The following is a 13,988-nucleotide window of genomic DNA, read 5'->3' as shown; positions in this document are numbered from 1 at the left end:
GTGCGGTGCTGGGGATTTGGGGTCGCAGTGGTGGAGAATTGGGGTGGCAAGGGTAGGGATTGGGGTGGACCATGGGGGAGCCTTGGGGGTGCAATAGGGAGCGGTGGTGAAGGTTTGTAAGTGTGGTAGTGGGGATTTGGGGCTGCAGTGGTTGGGGATTTGTGGTTGGGTTGATAGGGATTGTACAGCGGGGGTAGCGTGGGGGTACACTAGTGAAGATGTGAAGGTGCAGTAGTGAGGATTCGGGTGTAAAATGGTGCAGGCTGGAGGCGCGGTGGGATTTGGGGCTGCAGCAATGATGATTTGGAGGTGCAGGAGCGGTGCCATGGGGTTACGGTGCTTGCAAAACGGGGGGGTGCACTCCAGGGGATTGGAGGCTGCGGCGGTGGGACTTTGGGGTTGCAGTGTGGGACGCAGCAGCACCCCTTTGCCAGGGGGCTGCCTCCTGGTCCCCTCCCCCCCCCCCCGCACCGAGCCCCCCCCGCGCCATTATCAGCGCGGGCACGGCGTGCCGGATCAGCGGGGCCATGTGACGCCGGCGGCAGCTGGTGGCCCCGTGGCAGCTTGTTTGCTGCAGGCGAGCAGCCCGGGCGCGCTCGCTTTGTTCCATAAGCTGCCGCCCCGCCGCCGCGAGCTGCGCACCGTGAGCACACGGAGGGCTCCGGGGGGGAGGGGGGGGTCCGCACCCCGCTGGGAGCTCCTCACTATTACATGAGCGCCGAGGGAGGGGAGGATGTTAATGGCGGGCGAAGGGGAAGTTTTTGCTTTTCTGCTTCTGGGGAAGGGGGTCTTTGAGCCAAAGCGGGGGGGAGGGAGGGATGGGCGCATCCCGGTGCCGTGCCCACCCCGTGCCAACCCCTCCGTGCCGCTGACCCGTGCTGCTCTCATTTGCAGGCATGAGCCATGAGTCGAAGTCGCCTTCCCTAGGAATGCTCTCCACCGCCACCCGCACCACCGCCACCGTCAGCCCCCTGACCCCCTCCCCGCTCAACGGCTCCATCGTCCCCAATGGCAGCCCGGCGGCCAGCAGCACTTTGTCCGTCCAGGCAGCGCCGTCCTCCAGCTTCGCCGCCGCCCTGCGCAAGCTCGCCAAGCAAGCTGAGGAGCCCAGAGGTACGTGTGGGGCCGGGTGGGATGGGTGCGGAGGGGGAACAGCCCTTGGCTTGCCCCAGGGTGCAGCACCGCCGCCGTTTCGCCCCGATCCTCACCTCCACCCCTGTGGCACCGCGGGTGCCCCGAGCCTCAGGACGGCGTTTTCTCACTGATGTCTTTTCTCAACGCCGTGTCTCGAGGGGGCAGTTTAGAAATTCAATTCAGCCGGAGTAATCCAAATGCCGTATCATTCGCCGTACCCCGAGAGAAAGTCTGGTGAGAGCTCAGCGCGGAGCTCGTCCTCGCCCCCTCCCTCCCCTACTCCCTCCCCTCTGTGCTCTGCTGCGATCTCGTTTTTCCGGAGGCTCCTCGGATGTGTTCTTTCTGCAGCCCTGCTACATAACAAACCCATGAGCTGAGAGGAGCAGCCTGCTGCTTTCACTGTGGCGTGGTACAGAGCAGGGAGGGGTGCACAGTGCCCGGGGTCACAGGGTACCCCCACCCCCTGCCACTCCGCAGCACCCCGCTCAACCACCATCCTGCCCTGGTGCTGCTATGGGGCAGAGCTGCAGCTCTCAAGGGGATTGCACATGGGGTTTCAGAGCTGCCTTGCAAGCACACAGTGTTTCTCCCTGGTATTTGCCCTACTGGTTGCCCCTTGTCATTACCCAGACCCTTGGCAAAAACCTTTTTGCAGTCACCATTTGCAAGACCCATGGCACAGCGCAGTGCAGGCAGCGCAGCCCATCCAAGGCAACGTTTTTTGCTCAGTTCCATGGGGTTTCCCTCACCAGCTCACCCTCTCCTCACTCCTGCAGTGCTCTCCCTGTGCAGCCTTACCCAAATTCCTGCCCCAGTGATGCTGTCTCATGCTGAGCCGCCGCATTCCCTTTGGATTTCCCCTCCCTCTGCTGGGCTGTGTGTAACTACTGCACAGTTTGCACACGGAACCCATCCTCCTCCCTTCTCTGGGTACCTGAGTACCTCATCCCCGGGGGTTCCCATTAGCGTGGGCTGCAGTGCAGTGCCAGGTGTTGCTCCACGCTGTGGTTTTCCTCCTTGGAAGCCAATCCACGGCCCATTTCCCTTCCCACAGAGCTGGGACGATGCTTGGCCGTGGCACGTTGTGGATGGGGTGATGCCTTTTGAGGGCTTTTCTCCGTGGCGTTGCAGACCGGAGGTGCTTTGCACGCATGGATCAGTCCTGCAGCACATGGCTCTTAAGTGCATAGAGACACAGGGATGCATAGAGAAGCACAGGGACATGCTTCCATCCCAAGCAGGCCTCGCTGCAGAAGGGGCCATGGATGGGGTCCTGCAGCACATCCCACATTGCTTCAGGGCTGTGTTCATCCCCATAGGACGGAACAAGTGACAAAGAACCCCAAAGCCCAGGGGCTGGCGGGGGCATCCAGGCTCACCCCTGCCCAGCTCTGCCTGCAGGGTGGATTTTTCCCCCTTTGCTTTCTTCTTTTCCCTCCTCCTTCAGGGTCTCAGCTGTTAATTACATTTGCCTGTCAGCCCCAGCTGCTAATCTGCTATCGCCGAGCGGAAAGCAGGAGGTCAGAAAACAAAGGTGACACCATCACACTGTGCCTCTTGTCATCTCCAATCCAGATTAGTTTCATTGACTAACTCCTGGCTGAATACCGCCAGTTAATTATAACGATCACAAACCCTCCCGTTTAAAGCCACACAGCGAGAATTAAGGTTCTGAAGTAAGACTTTAGCTTCATTAATTGCCGGGCTCATTGTGATGGTATTGATTGTTAACGCTATCGCATGGTGAGTAATGGCTTCCCAGCTCAGAGGGGATTAGGCTGCTAATTGTTGTTGGCCTTGCGCTGACAAGATAGACTTCAGTGGGTGTCAAATCCGTATCGGTGCCTCCTTTGTGGCGGGCAGCCTTTCTCTCCCCGAGCCTCACCGCTCTTGAAATGAAAGCGATTCGGAGCAGCTCGGGAATAATTAATAAGGTGGTGTGGCCAGAGCGCTGCTGCGCTCATCCTGCTGCCCCGCGGAGCGTCCTTCGGGATGCAGCTGGGACATCCCTGCTCCCTCCTCGTCCCGGTGCCGGGCTTAACGTGCTGAGGGCACGTTTGGAAGTGGAGGGGGATGCGTGCAGCGCGAGGAGCCGCGCCGCATGCTCAGCTTGTGTGCACGCAGGGCCGGCAGCCGGCTTGCACACCCAAGGGAGGCGGCTGGCACACGCGGGGCCGTAAGGTCCGTGCCTGGCTGGGCAGAGCTGTCACCTCGCAGGCAGCCCCGTGGTGGTGGCCTCAGGCACCCCAGGCTCTGGCCATTGGCCAGTTCGGTGCGTTTTGGCTCCTGCACCCGGAGCTGGTGCTCACCCCGGGGGATTTGCGTGCGGGCAATTTGCAGCCGTGCACATGCAGGGCTCCGCCTGCCCCAGTTAGCGTGGAATTTGTACTGCTGCTCCAGCTCTGCTTTTCTCCACGCGTTGCACTCTCCGCCTTAATTCCATTTCAGAGGGTTTTATTTTTCCCTTGCAAATACCGCCAGCATCCCCGGGGTGGGTATAATTTCAAATACGGATGTATTATGCAAATGGAGCCAAAGCTTTGCCCAAGGGTTACCGGGAGCGGCTCACGCATCCTCGCGCCGGCGTCTGGGAGCAGCCCTGGCTGGCACCACTTGGCACCGGGGCATGGGCTCAGCCCTGGGGGTGATGCTCAGCCTTGGCCCTTGGGGTCTGGGCTGGGTTGATGGGGGCAATGAGCTAGGTTTCACCTTCCCTCTCCCTGTGGCTCAGCTGGGTTTGTAGAGGGATGGAAATGAGCCCCTTCATAAAAGCCGAGCTCCGTGACTGCAGGAGGATGGGTCTCCGTGGGCACGGGGGTGGCTTCACCTGCTGCTGCCCCCCAGCCCTGCAGGAGGGGGAGGTGGTTGGCCCCTCTAACAGCCTCCTCTCCCCCGTTGTGTCCGTTTTCCAGGCTCCTCGATAAGCAGCGAGTCGTCGCCCGTCTCCTCGCCAGCCACCAACCACAGCTCGCCCGCCAGCACGCCCAAACGCGGCCCCATGGGCCCCATCATTGTGCCCCCGGGGGGGCACAGCGTGCCCAGCACGCCGCCCGTCGTCACCATCGCCCCCACCAAGACGGTCAACGGGGTCTGGAGGAGCGAGGGCAGGCAGGTACGGATGGCGGGGGGGGGGCCCGTCCCCAAAAGGGCACTGAGCAGAGGGCGTGCCGCTGCCGTGCGCTGTGCCGATAGCACGAGGGCCGTTTGCTGGTGCCAAATGCGATAAAAGCGCCGGGAGCCGCTCCCCATGGCGGTGCCACCCGGGACTGTGCCCCTTTTGTCCCCTCTGCCACGTCCCCGGGTTGCCATCCGAAGAGAAGTGGGGAGGTGGTGGAGGGTGAGGGGACGACGCGCCGGCTAATTAAGAAGCATCGTTAGTGCTTCTCCTCTCCTCTTGCATGTTGCAAGCAGATTCCCGGGGGGATTATGCCACTTGGAAGGACTAATTAAACCACAAAGCGGAGAGGCGAGGGGAGGAGATGAGAAATACTGGATGGGGGGAGGAACAAAACCAAACTCCCGGGTACACGGAGGGGCTTGGGGTACCCGGGTGCTGCCCACCCCACCGAGCCCCCCCTGCAGCCCCCTGCACGCCGTCCTGCTGCTCCCCAGTGACCCCAGCAGAATATAGGTTAACCGAGCGTGCTTTATTGTCTGGCAGAGCTGTGCTTGCAGCGTGACGCCCGGAGCTGGGGGAGGTAATTAGAGCGCAGCCTCACACGCACCGCGCTCAGCACAGGCTGCGGGGGGACGGCCTTTGTGCCGCCTGCGGTGACCTTGGGACCGTCCCTGATGGCTGGCCGGGGTCCTGCAGCCTGCCCTGGGGTCCTGCTGCCTGCGCTGTCATTCCTTTGATAGGAGGAATAGTCTGGTTCCTGCTGCCAGGGCTCGTCCCTCCATTGCCGGCTCAGCCCCTGTAATGGGGACGGTGCCGCCGGGTGACCCCAGGGTGCCCTCCAAGCTGGGGTCAGTGCGAGTGACCTTCATCCTGGATGGGAATTCAGCACCTGACTGAGGCAGTGGGATGGGGTGCTGCCATTGGCTCCTGCCGGGGCTGGCTCTGCGTTTTATGGCCACTATCAAAGGGCCACCGCCGGATTTACACCGGCTGTGCCGCTCCGGGCGCCGTAGGTGTCTGCATCCTCTCCTGGTGATTAATGGCTCTGGAGAACAAAGAACCTGTAAATCTGCGGGCAGGTACAGCGTGTCCTGCTGTCAGCCCATCCGCAGCGTCAGCACCCCCCTCTCCAGCTGGGTGACCCCCATGCAGCCCCTCGACCCCATCCTTTAAGAGTGTGGATGCAGGGATGCTCCCCACCGTCTGCTAACGGCCAACTCTGCCTTTCTGCCCCTCTGCCTTCCAGCAAGAAGCGGGGTCACGAGGCAGCAGCAGCAGCAGCCGCGAGCGGCTCATCTCCGAGCCCCCTCTGACGCAGGAGAAAGCAGGGGGCCCCACGGTCCCAACGCACCTCCTGGGGACACCCTACTCCTTTGGGCTGCCCCCCAGCTCCGTGGTCCAGGATTCCCGCTTCCCACCTCTCAAGTGAGTCAGCTGGGGGGGGAGATGTAGAGCGTGGGATGGCGCGGGATATGGGATGCGGGATGTGGGGATGTAAGGTGTGGGATGATGTGGGAGGATACAGGTTGTGGGATGCGGGATGCAGGGTGTGGGATGTGGGATATGGGGTGTGGGGTGCAGGATGGCGTGGGATGTGGAATGCAGGATGCAAGATGATGCGGGGTATGGGAAGACGCAAGATGCGGGTGCCTCTCAGGCTGGGGTGACATCACCTTGACAATCCCCGTCCCCTTTCCCCGCCAGCCTGCAGCGTCCCGTGCACCACGTGGTGCCACCCAGTGCCGTCACCGAGGATTACCTGCGCAGCTTCCGGCCCTACCACACGGCCGAGGATCTCCGCATGTCCTCGCTGCCACCTCTTGGTTTGGACCCGGCCGCGGCCGCCGCGTACTACCACCCCAGCTACCTGACGCACCACCCCTTCCCGCACCCTGCCTTCAGGTGGGCACCCACCCTTACCGGCGGGGATGCTGCTGGGAGGCGGGAGGACGACACCAAGGGGTGTGCTGCAAACTGCAACAACCCTCCAGGATAGAATTTCTCCCTTTTGGGGGGTTTTGCGCCCCACTGAGCACCCCTATCTCCCCAGGATGGACGACTCCTACTGCCTCTCAGCGCTGCGATCCCCCTTCTACCCTCTGCCAGCCCCGGGCTCGCTGCCCCCCCTGCACCCCTCGGCCATGCACCTGCACCTGTCGGGTGTGCGCTACCCTGCTGAGCTCTCGCACTCCTCGCTCTCCGCGCTGCAGTCGGAGCGCATCTCCAGCCTGGCTGCTGAGAGGTGAGTGGTTACGGGGTGGCTGCTGTGGGGTGGCGATGGGGGCGGCTAACGGGCGCCTGATGGGGATGTTTTCCTTTTGGTTCTCCTCCGCAGGTTGCAAATGGACGAGGAGCTGCGGCAGAGGGAGCGGGAACGCGAGAGGGAGCGGGAGAAGGAGCGGGAGCGGGAAGCGGACCGGGAACGGGAGAAGGAGCGCGAACGGGAACGGGAGCGGGAGAAGGAGCTGGAGCGGGAGCGCGAGAAGGAGCGCGAGCGGGAGCTGGAGAGGCAGCGGGAGCGCGCCCGGGAGAAGGAGCTGAGCATGGTGAAAGCCATGGAGAGCCCCTTCCTGCCTGTGGCCGAGCTGCACGCGCTGCGGGGGCACCCGGCCGAGGAGCGGGGCAAGCTGCCGGAGCCCGGCAGAGCAGGTAACGTGCCTGTGGGTGGCACTGGGGGCTGGTCCCCGTTTCCTTGCAGATGGTAAAGCTGAGGGGGTCGGGTCCCAGAGCCCAGCTCTCCGGCTGCCAGCTCGCAGTGCCAGGAGCCCAGCTGCTGCGGTGCGCTCAGCGGGGCTGCCGCGGAGTGCCGGGGCTCTTGGAGAGGTGTTTGTGCCATCTGACTTCACGCTGGCACGCCAAGCAGCTGGGCTGGCAGCAGGCAGGGGAGCAGGGGCTGCGGGCTGCCATCCCATGGGGATGCTCGGCAGCCCTCTTCCACACACAGGTGGGGTTCGGCGTGCACCCCACCGACCCTCCACCTCCCCTTTTTTTGTTCCCCAGAGAAACTGAAGGACTCAGTGCTGCCGACGCCGAAGCCCCTCCAGCACCCGCTGCACCCAGCGCCCGCCTCACACCACCCCGTGCCCAGCCTCATCCCCAACCACAACGTCTTCCCCCTGCCCGGCAGCAGCGCGGCCACGGCGCTGCTCATCCACCGCACCAACGAGGAGGAGAAGTGGCTGGCCCGGCAACGCCGCCTGCGCCAGGAGAAGGAGGACCGCCAGTCCCAGGTGTCGGAGTTCCGGCAGCAGGTGCTGGAGCAGCACCTTGACATGGGACGTACCCCGAGCCAGCCCGAGCCCGAGCACCGGCCCGACAACCCCAGGTAGGGCTGAACGCCCTGGGTGGGTTTTGCCCCTTTGCCAGGGTGGAGGGTGCCCCTTTCCGTGCTCCCTGTGCCCATCTTCCTAAAGGTTTCCTAGGATTTTCCCCATCTTGGCGCCATTTTTACCACCCCGTGAGCTGGCTCTGAGCAGGACGAGCCCCCCCCCAGCTCAGCCCCCGCACCGGGCGAGCGGTGTGTCCGGTGCCAGCAGGTCCCCGCCGCGCTGTGCCAGCCGGGCCGGCTGTGCTGGCAGCACCGTGCGGTGCCACTGCCTGACATCTGCGCGGCAGCAGGCGGCGAGCCCGGGAGGTGGCCGGGGGCCAGCGGCGAGCAGCCAGGTGCTGCCGAGGCGGCGGCACCGCTAATTGCAGCTTCCCCTGCGCAGCCCGAAAAGCTGCTCTGATAGAGGGATGCGCAGTGGGACGAGGCGAGGGGGGCAGCCCGTGCCCACAGCCCTGCATTGATGCGGGTTTTCTCGCCCTGTCGCTGAGCGCTCTGCTCTGGTGGTGTGGGCTTATCCAGTCGGCTCTGCTGCCGGCTCCCATTGTTATTTTTGGATATCAAGGGGATTAGAGCAGCTAATCGAGTATAACAAGGAGCGGATTGCGGGGCGGCACAATGGCAAGTGCCTGCTGCAGCCGCCCGCCCCCATCCACACATCCCTCCCCAAAGCGAGGAGGAGAGATCAAGGTCACCCTGAGCACAGCAGCGAGTGTGTGTGGGGGGGTGTTCTTACATCCTCATCCCACTCCTATCCCTATCCCATTTCCATCTTCATCCTATTCCTAGCCCGGTCCCCCACTCAGCATCCTGCCCAGCCCCAAGCTGGTGCCTCATGTAAGCATCACCAGAGACCCCAGGCGGTGGGGAGGGGCAGGGATCCTGCTCTCCACCGGGGCAGGTGATGCTCTCGGCCGGTGGTGCCTGTGCCTGCAGGAGCTCTCCGCGGCGCGGTGGCAGCTGCGACCCGGCTGGCAGCACTGAGCACTCGCTGCTCCGCTGCGCAGAGGTCCGGAGCGCTCGAGTGGAAAAGCGTTAAACGCTCAGCTCCGGCGCATGAAATATTTATCCTGCTAACAGGTTTGCTCCTTCCCTGGGTGTTTAGGGAAGGTTGCACCGCAGCGTCACTCTTCGTGCGGTGAGAGCCTGTGCCGGCGCAGTCCCGTGGAGGGGTTCCCTGCCCCGTGTCCCATTCCCAACCCCTCCCTCCATGTGTGCCCAGCGGATCATTCCTCCCCAGATCCAGCTCGCAAACAGGGTTTGCTTCTCCTCTCCATCTCTCCGTCTCCTCTCTTTCCTGCAGGTCGGGTCCAAGCCGCCACGAGCCGAGCATCCGCGAGCCGGGGCAGCACTTTGGTGGCCCGCCGCCACTCATCTCCCCCAAACCCCAGCACCACCCCATCACCACGTCCCTCTGGAACCCCGTCTCCCTGATGGAGAGCCCCTCGGAGCCCCCCCGGCGCCTCCCTGAGCCCCACGTCCTCCACGGCCACCCAGCCCCCTTCGAGCCCAGCCGCCAGGGCATCCCGCTGGTGAAGGTGGAGAGGGTCTTCTGCCCCGAGAAGCTGGAAGACAGCACAAGGAAAAGGGATGTGCTGGAGAAATACCCCCTGCCACGGGAGCCCGGCGCCACGGAGCACACGAGCTTCACCCACACACCATTCCTGGCCGAGCTGGAGAAATCCACGCAGAGCATCCTGAGCCAGCAGAGACCCCCGGCCGCCCCTTTTGGGGAGGTGACCAAGCCCAGCTCGCCCTACAGACCCCCCCAGCCCCGCACGCAGGACCCCATGTACATCTACGACGAGTTCGTGCAGCAGCACCGCAGGCTGGTCAGCAAGCTGGACCTGGAGGAGCGCCGGCGACGGGAGGCCCGGGAGAAAGGTGAGGAGGGGGCTTGGGACCCCCCCCCCAGGCACCAGGACCCCAATGGGAGCAGCCAGGAGGGGGTTCCCTGGTGATGCCGTCAGCCCAGCCCGCAGGCATTTGATGCAAATGCTCCCGAAAGCCAAATCAGAGCGGCTTGGTAAATCCTCTGCTCTAGACATGCCCAATTAATAAATGATGAACTGAGGCTAATAAGCTGGCTTTAAATATTAATAGGGCCGTGCGAGCGGGGATGTGAACAGCAGCGAGGAGGAGATGGAGCGAGGTGTGGGGGCAGCACTGCCATCCCCCCTTATGCCCCATTAACCTGCTGAGCCCAGTGCACCCCATCAGGGCGGGCAGTGGTGTCCCTGCTGTCCTTGGCCCTGGCACAAGGTGCTCCTGGGGTGTGTCCCTGCCCAGTGCCCCAGCAGCAAGGGGAGAGTCAGCTCCCCGACTACAAGCAGCCCACAGAGAAATAATTCCTCCAGTCCCCCTGCAAGCCATCCCAAAACAGAGCTGAGCTGGGATGCTGCGGTGAGCATCCCTACCCAGCAGGGTCCCACCCATTCCTGGGGTCCCAGCAGGTTTCCAGGGCCCCAGCAGTACGTGGGGGTTCCAGTGTGCCCCCCCCAGGGCTGACACCAGCCTTTCCCCATCCCCAGGTTACTACTACGACCTGGACGACTCCTGTGACGACAGCGACGAGGAGGAGGTGCGGGCACATCTCCGGTGCGTGGCCGAGCAGCCCCCCCTGAAGCTGGACACATCCTCCGAGGTACAGGCACAGCACTCGGCTGGCTGTGTGGGGCTGAAGTGGGATTGGGGATGGGGATGAGATGGGATGGGGATGGGATAGGCATGGAGATGGCGATGGGGTTGAGGATGGAGATGGGATGGAGATAGAGACGAGGTTGATGGTGGAGATGGTGATGGCCACGGGGATGGAGATGGGAATGGAGGTGGGAATGAAGATGGACGTGGGGTGGGAATGGAGATGGAGGTGGGGACAGGGATGGAGACAGGTGCCTCGCTGGTCTGGGGCTGACCCAGCTCCGCTCTCCCCTCGCGCCCCAGAAGCTGGAGTTCCTGCAGCTCTTCGGCCTCACCACGCAGCAGCAGAAGGAGGAATTACTGAGCCAGAAGCGACGCAAGCGCCGGCGGATGCTGCGGGAGCGCAGCCCCTCGCCACCGACGGTGCAGAACAAGCGCCGCACGCCCTCCCCGCGCCTCCCGCTCTCCACCCGCTACAGCCCCGACGAGATGAACAACAGCCCCAACTTCGAGGAGAAGAAACGCTTCCTCACCATCTTCAACCTCACGCACATCAGCGCCGAAAAGAGGAAAGGTAACGCCATGCCCCGCGCTGGGTGGGGGTCCCTGTCCCCGTGCTCCCTGGGCTGCCTGGTGCCGCGAGCGTGCCCGGCTGAGCAGAGGCTACACTAAACCTCAGCTTCCCACGCGGCAGACAAGGAGAAGCTGGTGGAGATGCTGCAGGCCATGAAGCAGAAGCCCACGCCGGCCGCCGTGGTGGTGAAGAGCTCCCCGCGGGACAGCCCCAGCGGCCCCGCTGCCGGTAAGCTCCTCCACTCCTCCTTCCCCACCTCCTGCACCCGATTGGGCACCACCGTGCCACCAACGCTGCTCCTCCTCTGCCCCAAGAGCCGCCGCTGCTGCTGGACCCGGAGAAGCCCGTGGGCATCGCCGCCTCCGTGCCCGAGGTGCAGAAGCCGTCGGAGCCGGGCAGGGTGGAGCCGCTGAGAGCTGCGGAGCTGCCCAGGGTGAAGGAGCCGGCTGAGAAGCCCAGGCTGAGCGACGGGCACTCGGGGAAGAAGGCGCTGAGCATCCTCAGCTACGTCAGGGGCCCGCTGCCCAAGGACATCCCCGTGCCGCTGTCCCACAGCATGAATGGCAAGAGCAAGCCCTGGGAGCCCTTCATCGCCGAGGAGTTCGCCCACCAGTTCCACGAGTCCGTGCTGCAGTCCACGCAGAAGGCGTTGCAAAAGCACAAAGGTACCGGGCTGGGGCAGCAACCCCACGGGGGGGGAACAGGCAGGAGACCTGTGGGTTGGCACCGTGGGAAGAGCCACCTGTAACCCCATTCCCTGGGAGAAATCATGGGGAGGTTAAAAAAAAAAAAAAATGGGTGCTGGGAAAACACAGCTGGGCTGTAGCAAAACTCAATTCATTTCCACGCGTGGGGCTCTTGAGGCAAATGAAGTGGGCAGGGAAGGGGCTGACACTCGGTGCCTGCAGGGGGGACAGCGGAGCAGAACCACAAGCTGGACGCCTCCATCCACTACAACATCCCCGAGCTGCAGGCCTCCAGCCGCCCGCCCGCCCCCCACAACGGCACGGCCGAGGGGCACCGGGCACTCGCCCCCCCGCTGCCACGCGACCGCCGCGACTCGGCCTCCGAGGACGAGGAGGAAGAAGACGAGGAGGAGGATGAGGAGGAGTGCCCCAGGCCCAAGTGGCAAGGGATCGAGGCAATTTTTGAAGCTTACCAGGAACATATAGAAGGTAGGGATTGGGGGGCTGGGGCTCGGCGGGGTGGTGCCTGGCTCAGTTTGCCGTGGGGCCACGTCACCGAGCATCCCCCTGTGCCCTGCTGTCCCCAGGCGTGACCCCCAGACCTCGTTCCCTTGGCCAGCAGCTGGCAGAGGGCTGTGTTTTACTGGGAGGAGGCTGTGCCCTGGGGCTGGCGGGGAGTGAGGGCTTTGAGGGTGCTCACCCCATCCCTGTACCTTGCAGAACAAAACCTGGAGCGCCAAGTGCTGCAGACCCAGTGCCGGCGGCTGGAGGCCCAGCACTACAGCCTGAGCCTGACGGCAGAGCAGCTTTCGCACAGCATGGCGGTGAGTGGGGCTTCCGGGGGGGGCACCTGGCCTCTGGGGGGCCCCCAGGAGGCACCCACCCTCCTGCAGTGTCCCCATCTTCCTGCAGTGTCCCCATCTGCTACAGTGCACAATCCTCTTGCAACGTCCCCGTTCCCTGCAACGCCCCCAGTCTGCTTGCAGTGTCCCCATTGCCTTCCAATGTCCCTATTCTCCTGCAGTCCCCCCCATCCTCCTCCAAAGTCCCCATCTTCCTCCAGTGCCCCGTGCTCCTCCAACCTCCCCATTGTCCTCCAATGTCCCTATCCTCCTGCAGTGCCCTATCCTCTTGCAGTCCCCTCATCCTCTTGCAACGCCCCATCTTTCTGCAGTGCTCCCCTTCCCTTCAATCCCCGTATCCTCCTGCAACATCCCCATTGTCCTCCAGTGTCCCCATCCTCCTGCAATGCCCCCATTGCCTTCAATCCCCCCATCCTCCTGCAACGTCCCCATACTCCTGCAGTGCTCCATCCTCCTCCAGCCTCCCCAGTCTTCCAGTGTCCTTATCCTCTTGCAGTCCCCTCATCCTCCTGCAACACCCCATCCTCCTCCAGTGTCCCCATCCTCCTGCAGTGCCCCATCCTCCTGCAACCCATTGTCCTCCAAAGTCCCCACTGTCCTCCAACTTCCCTGTTTTCCTGCAGTGCCCCATGCTCCTGCAGTGCCCCCATCCTCCATCTTCCTGCAACGTCCGCATTGTCCTCCAGTGTCCCTATCCTCCTGCAGTGCCCCCATTCTGTTCAATGCCCCCCATTGTCCTCCAGTGTCCCCATCCTCCTGCAGTGTCCCATCCTCCTGCAGTCCCCCCCATCCTCCTGCAACATCCCCATTGTCCTCCTGCAGTCCCCCATCCTCCTGCAACCCACTGTCCTCCAAAGTCCCCACTGTCCTCCAGCTTCCCTGTTTTCCTGCAATGCCCCCATCCTCCTGCAGTCTCCCCCATCTTCCTGCAACATCCCCATTGTCCTCCAGTGTCCCCATTGTCCTCCAGTGTCCCCATTGTCCTCCAGTGTCCCCATTGTCCTCCAGTGTCCCCATCCTCCTCCAGTGTCCCCATCCTCCTCCAGTGTCCCCATCCTCCTCCAGTGTCCCCATCCTCCTCCAGTGTCCCCATCCTCCTGCAGTCCCCCATCCTCCTGCAACCCACTGTCCTCCGAAGTCCCCACTGTTCTCCAGCTTCCCTATTTTCCTGCAGTGCCCCATGTTCCTGCAATGCCACCATCCTCCTGCAATTGTCCTCCAGCGTCCCCATCCTCCTGCAACGTCCCATCCTCCTGCAACGTCCCCATCCTCCTGCACTCTCCCCGTTGTCCTCCGGCTTCCCCATCGTCCTGCAACGCCCCATTCCCTGCAGTGTCCACCCCCTGCACTCCCCGTGTACTTCCCTGACCGTGCCCTCGCTGCCTCCCTGCAGGAATTAAGGACCCAGAAGCAGAAGATTGTCTCGGAGCGAGAGCGACTGCAAGCGGAGCTGGATCACCTGCGGAAGTGCCTTGCCTTGCCTGCAATGCAGTGGTCTAGGGGTTATTTCAAGGGGTATCCCAGGTGACGCTCCTTGGAGCTAGGCCGAACATATAGTCTAGAAATAATAATCTATTTTATTACCTTGAATATTTAATATTTTTCACTGGGAGGTTTGAAGCTAAAAAAAAAAATAAAATAAAATAAA

General features: G+C 63.0%; 2 protein-coding genes across 3 annotated transcripts in view; one reads left to right on the top strand and one right to left on the bottom strand.

Moving 5' to 3' along the window:
• GSE1 (Gse1 coiled-coil protein) overlaps positions 1 to 13,988 on the top strand; it is an 86,738-nt gene extending 72,750 nt beyond the window's left edge. The window contains exons 3-17 of one of the 2 annotated variants that reach the window (XM_021408997.1): positions 895 to 1,113; positions 4,047 to 4,246; positions 5,499 to 5,677; positions 5,957 to 6,154; positions 6,303 to 6,494; positions 6,588 to 6,901; positions 7,253 to 7,577; positions 8,881 to 9,461; positions 10,109 to 10,221; positions 10,521 to 10,791; positions 10,897 to 11,019; positions 11,106 to 11,456; positions 11,700 to 11,966; positions 12,198 to 12,301; positions 13,734 to 13,988. In XM_021408997.1, coding sequence (XP_021264672.1) covers positions 895 to 1,113; positions 4,047 to 4,246; positions 5,499 to 5,677; positions 5,957 to 6,154; positions 6,303 to 6,494; positions 6,588 to 6,901; positions 7,253 to 7,577; positions 8,881 to 9,461; positions 10,109 to 10,221; positions 10,521 to 10,791; positions 10,897 to 11,019; positions 11,106 to 11,456; positions 11,700 to 11,966; positions 12,198 to 12,301; positions 13,734 to 13,868 — 3,572 coding nt within the window. In that variant the 3' untranslated portion in view covers positions 13,869 to 13,988. The remainder of the gene's footprint in view (positions 1 to 894; positions 1,114 to 4,046; positions 4,247 to 5,498; positions 5,678 to 5,956; positions 6,155 to 6,302; positions 6,495 to 6,587; positions 6,902 to 7,252; positions 7,578 to 8,880; positions 9,462 to 10,108; positions 10,222 to 10,520; positions 10,792 to 10,896; positions 11,020 to 11,105; positions 11,457 to 11,699; positions 11,967 to 12,197; positions 12,302 to 13,733) is intronic. The other variant, XM_021408999.1, reaches the window with a different exon arrangement.
• The window catches only part of GINS2 (GINS complex subunit 2), a 6,950-nt gene continuing 6,662 nt past the window's right edge, over positions 13,701 to 13,988 (bottom strand). Inside the window, exons 5-6 of the transcript XR_002442328.1 lie at positions 13,925 to 13,961; positions 13,701 to 13,821 (exon numbers count right to left, since the gene is read on the bottom strand). The gene's annotated coding sequence lies outside the window, so the exon portion shown is untranslated. The remainder of the gene's footprint in view (positions 13,822 to 13,924; positions 13,962 to 13,988) is intronic.

The sequence above is a fragment of the Numida meleagris genome, chromosome 10 (assembly GCF_002078875.1).
Source record: "Numida meleagris isolate 19003 breed g44 Domestic line chromosome 10, NumMel1.0, whole genome shotgun sequence".
In the NCBI taxonomy this organism is placed as follows: Eukaryota; Metazoa; Chordata; class Aves; order Galliformes; family Numididae; genus Numida; species Numida meleagris.
This window is presented reverse-complemented; position numbering and strand designations above follow the sequence as displayed.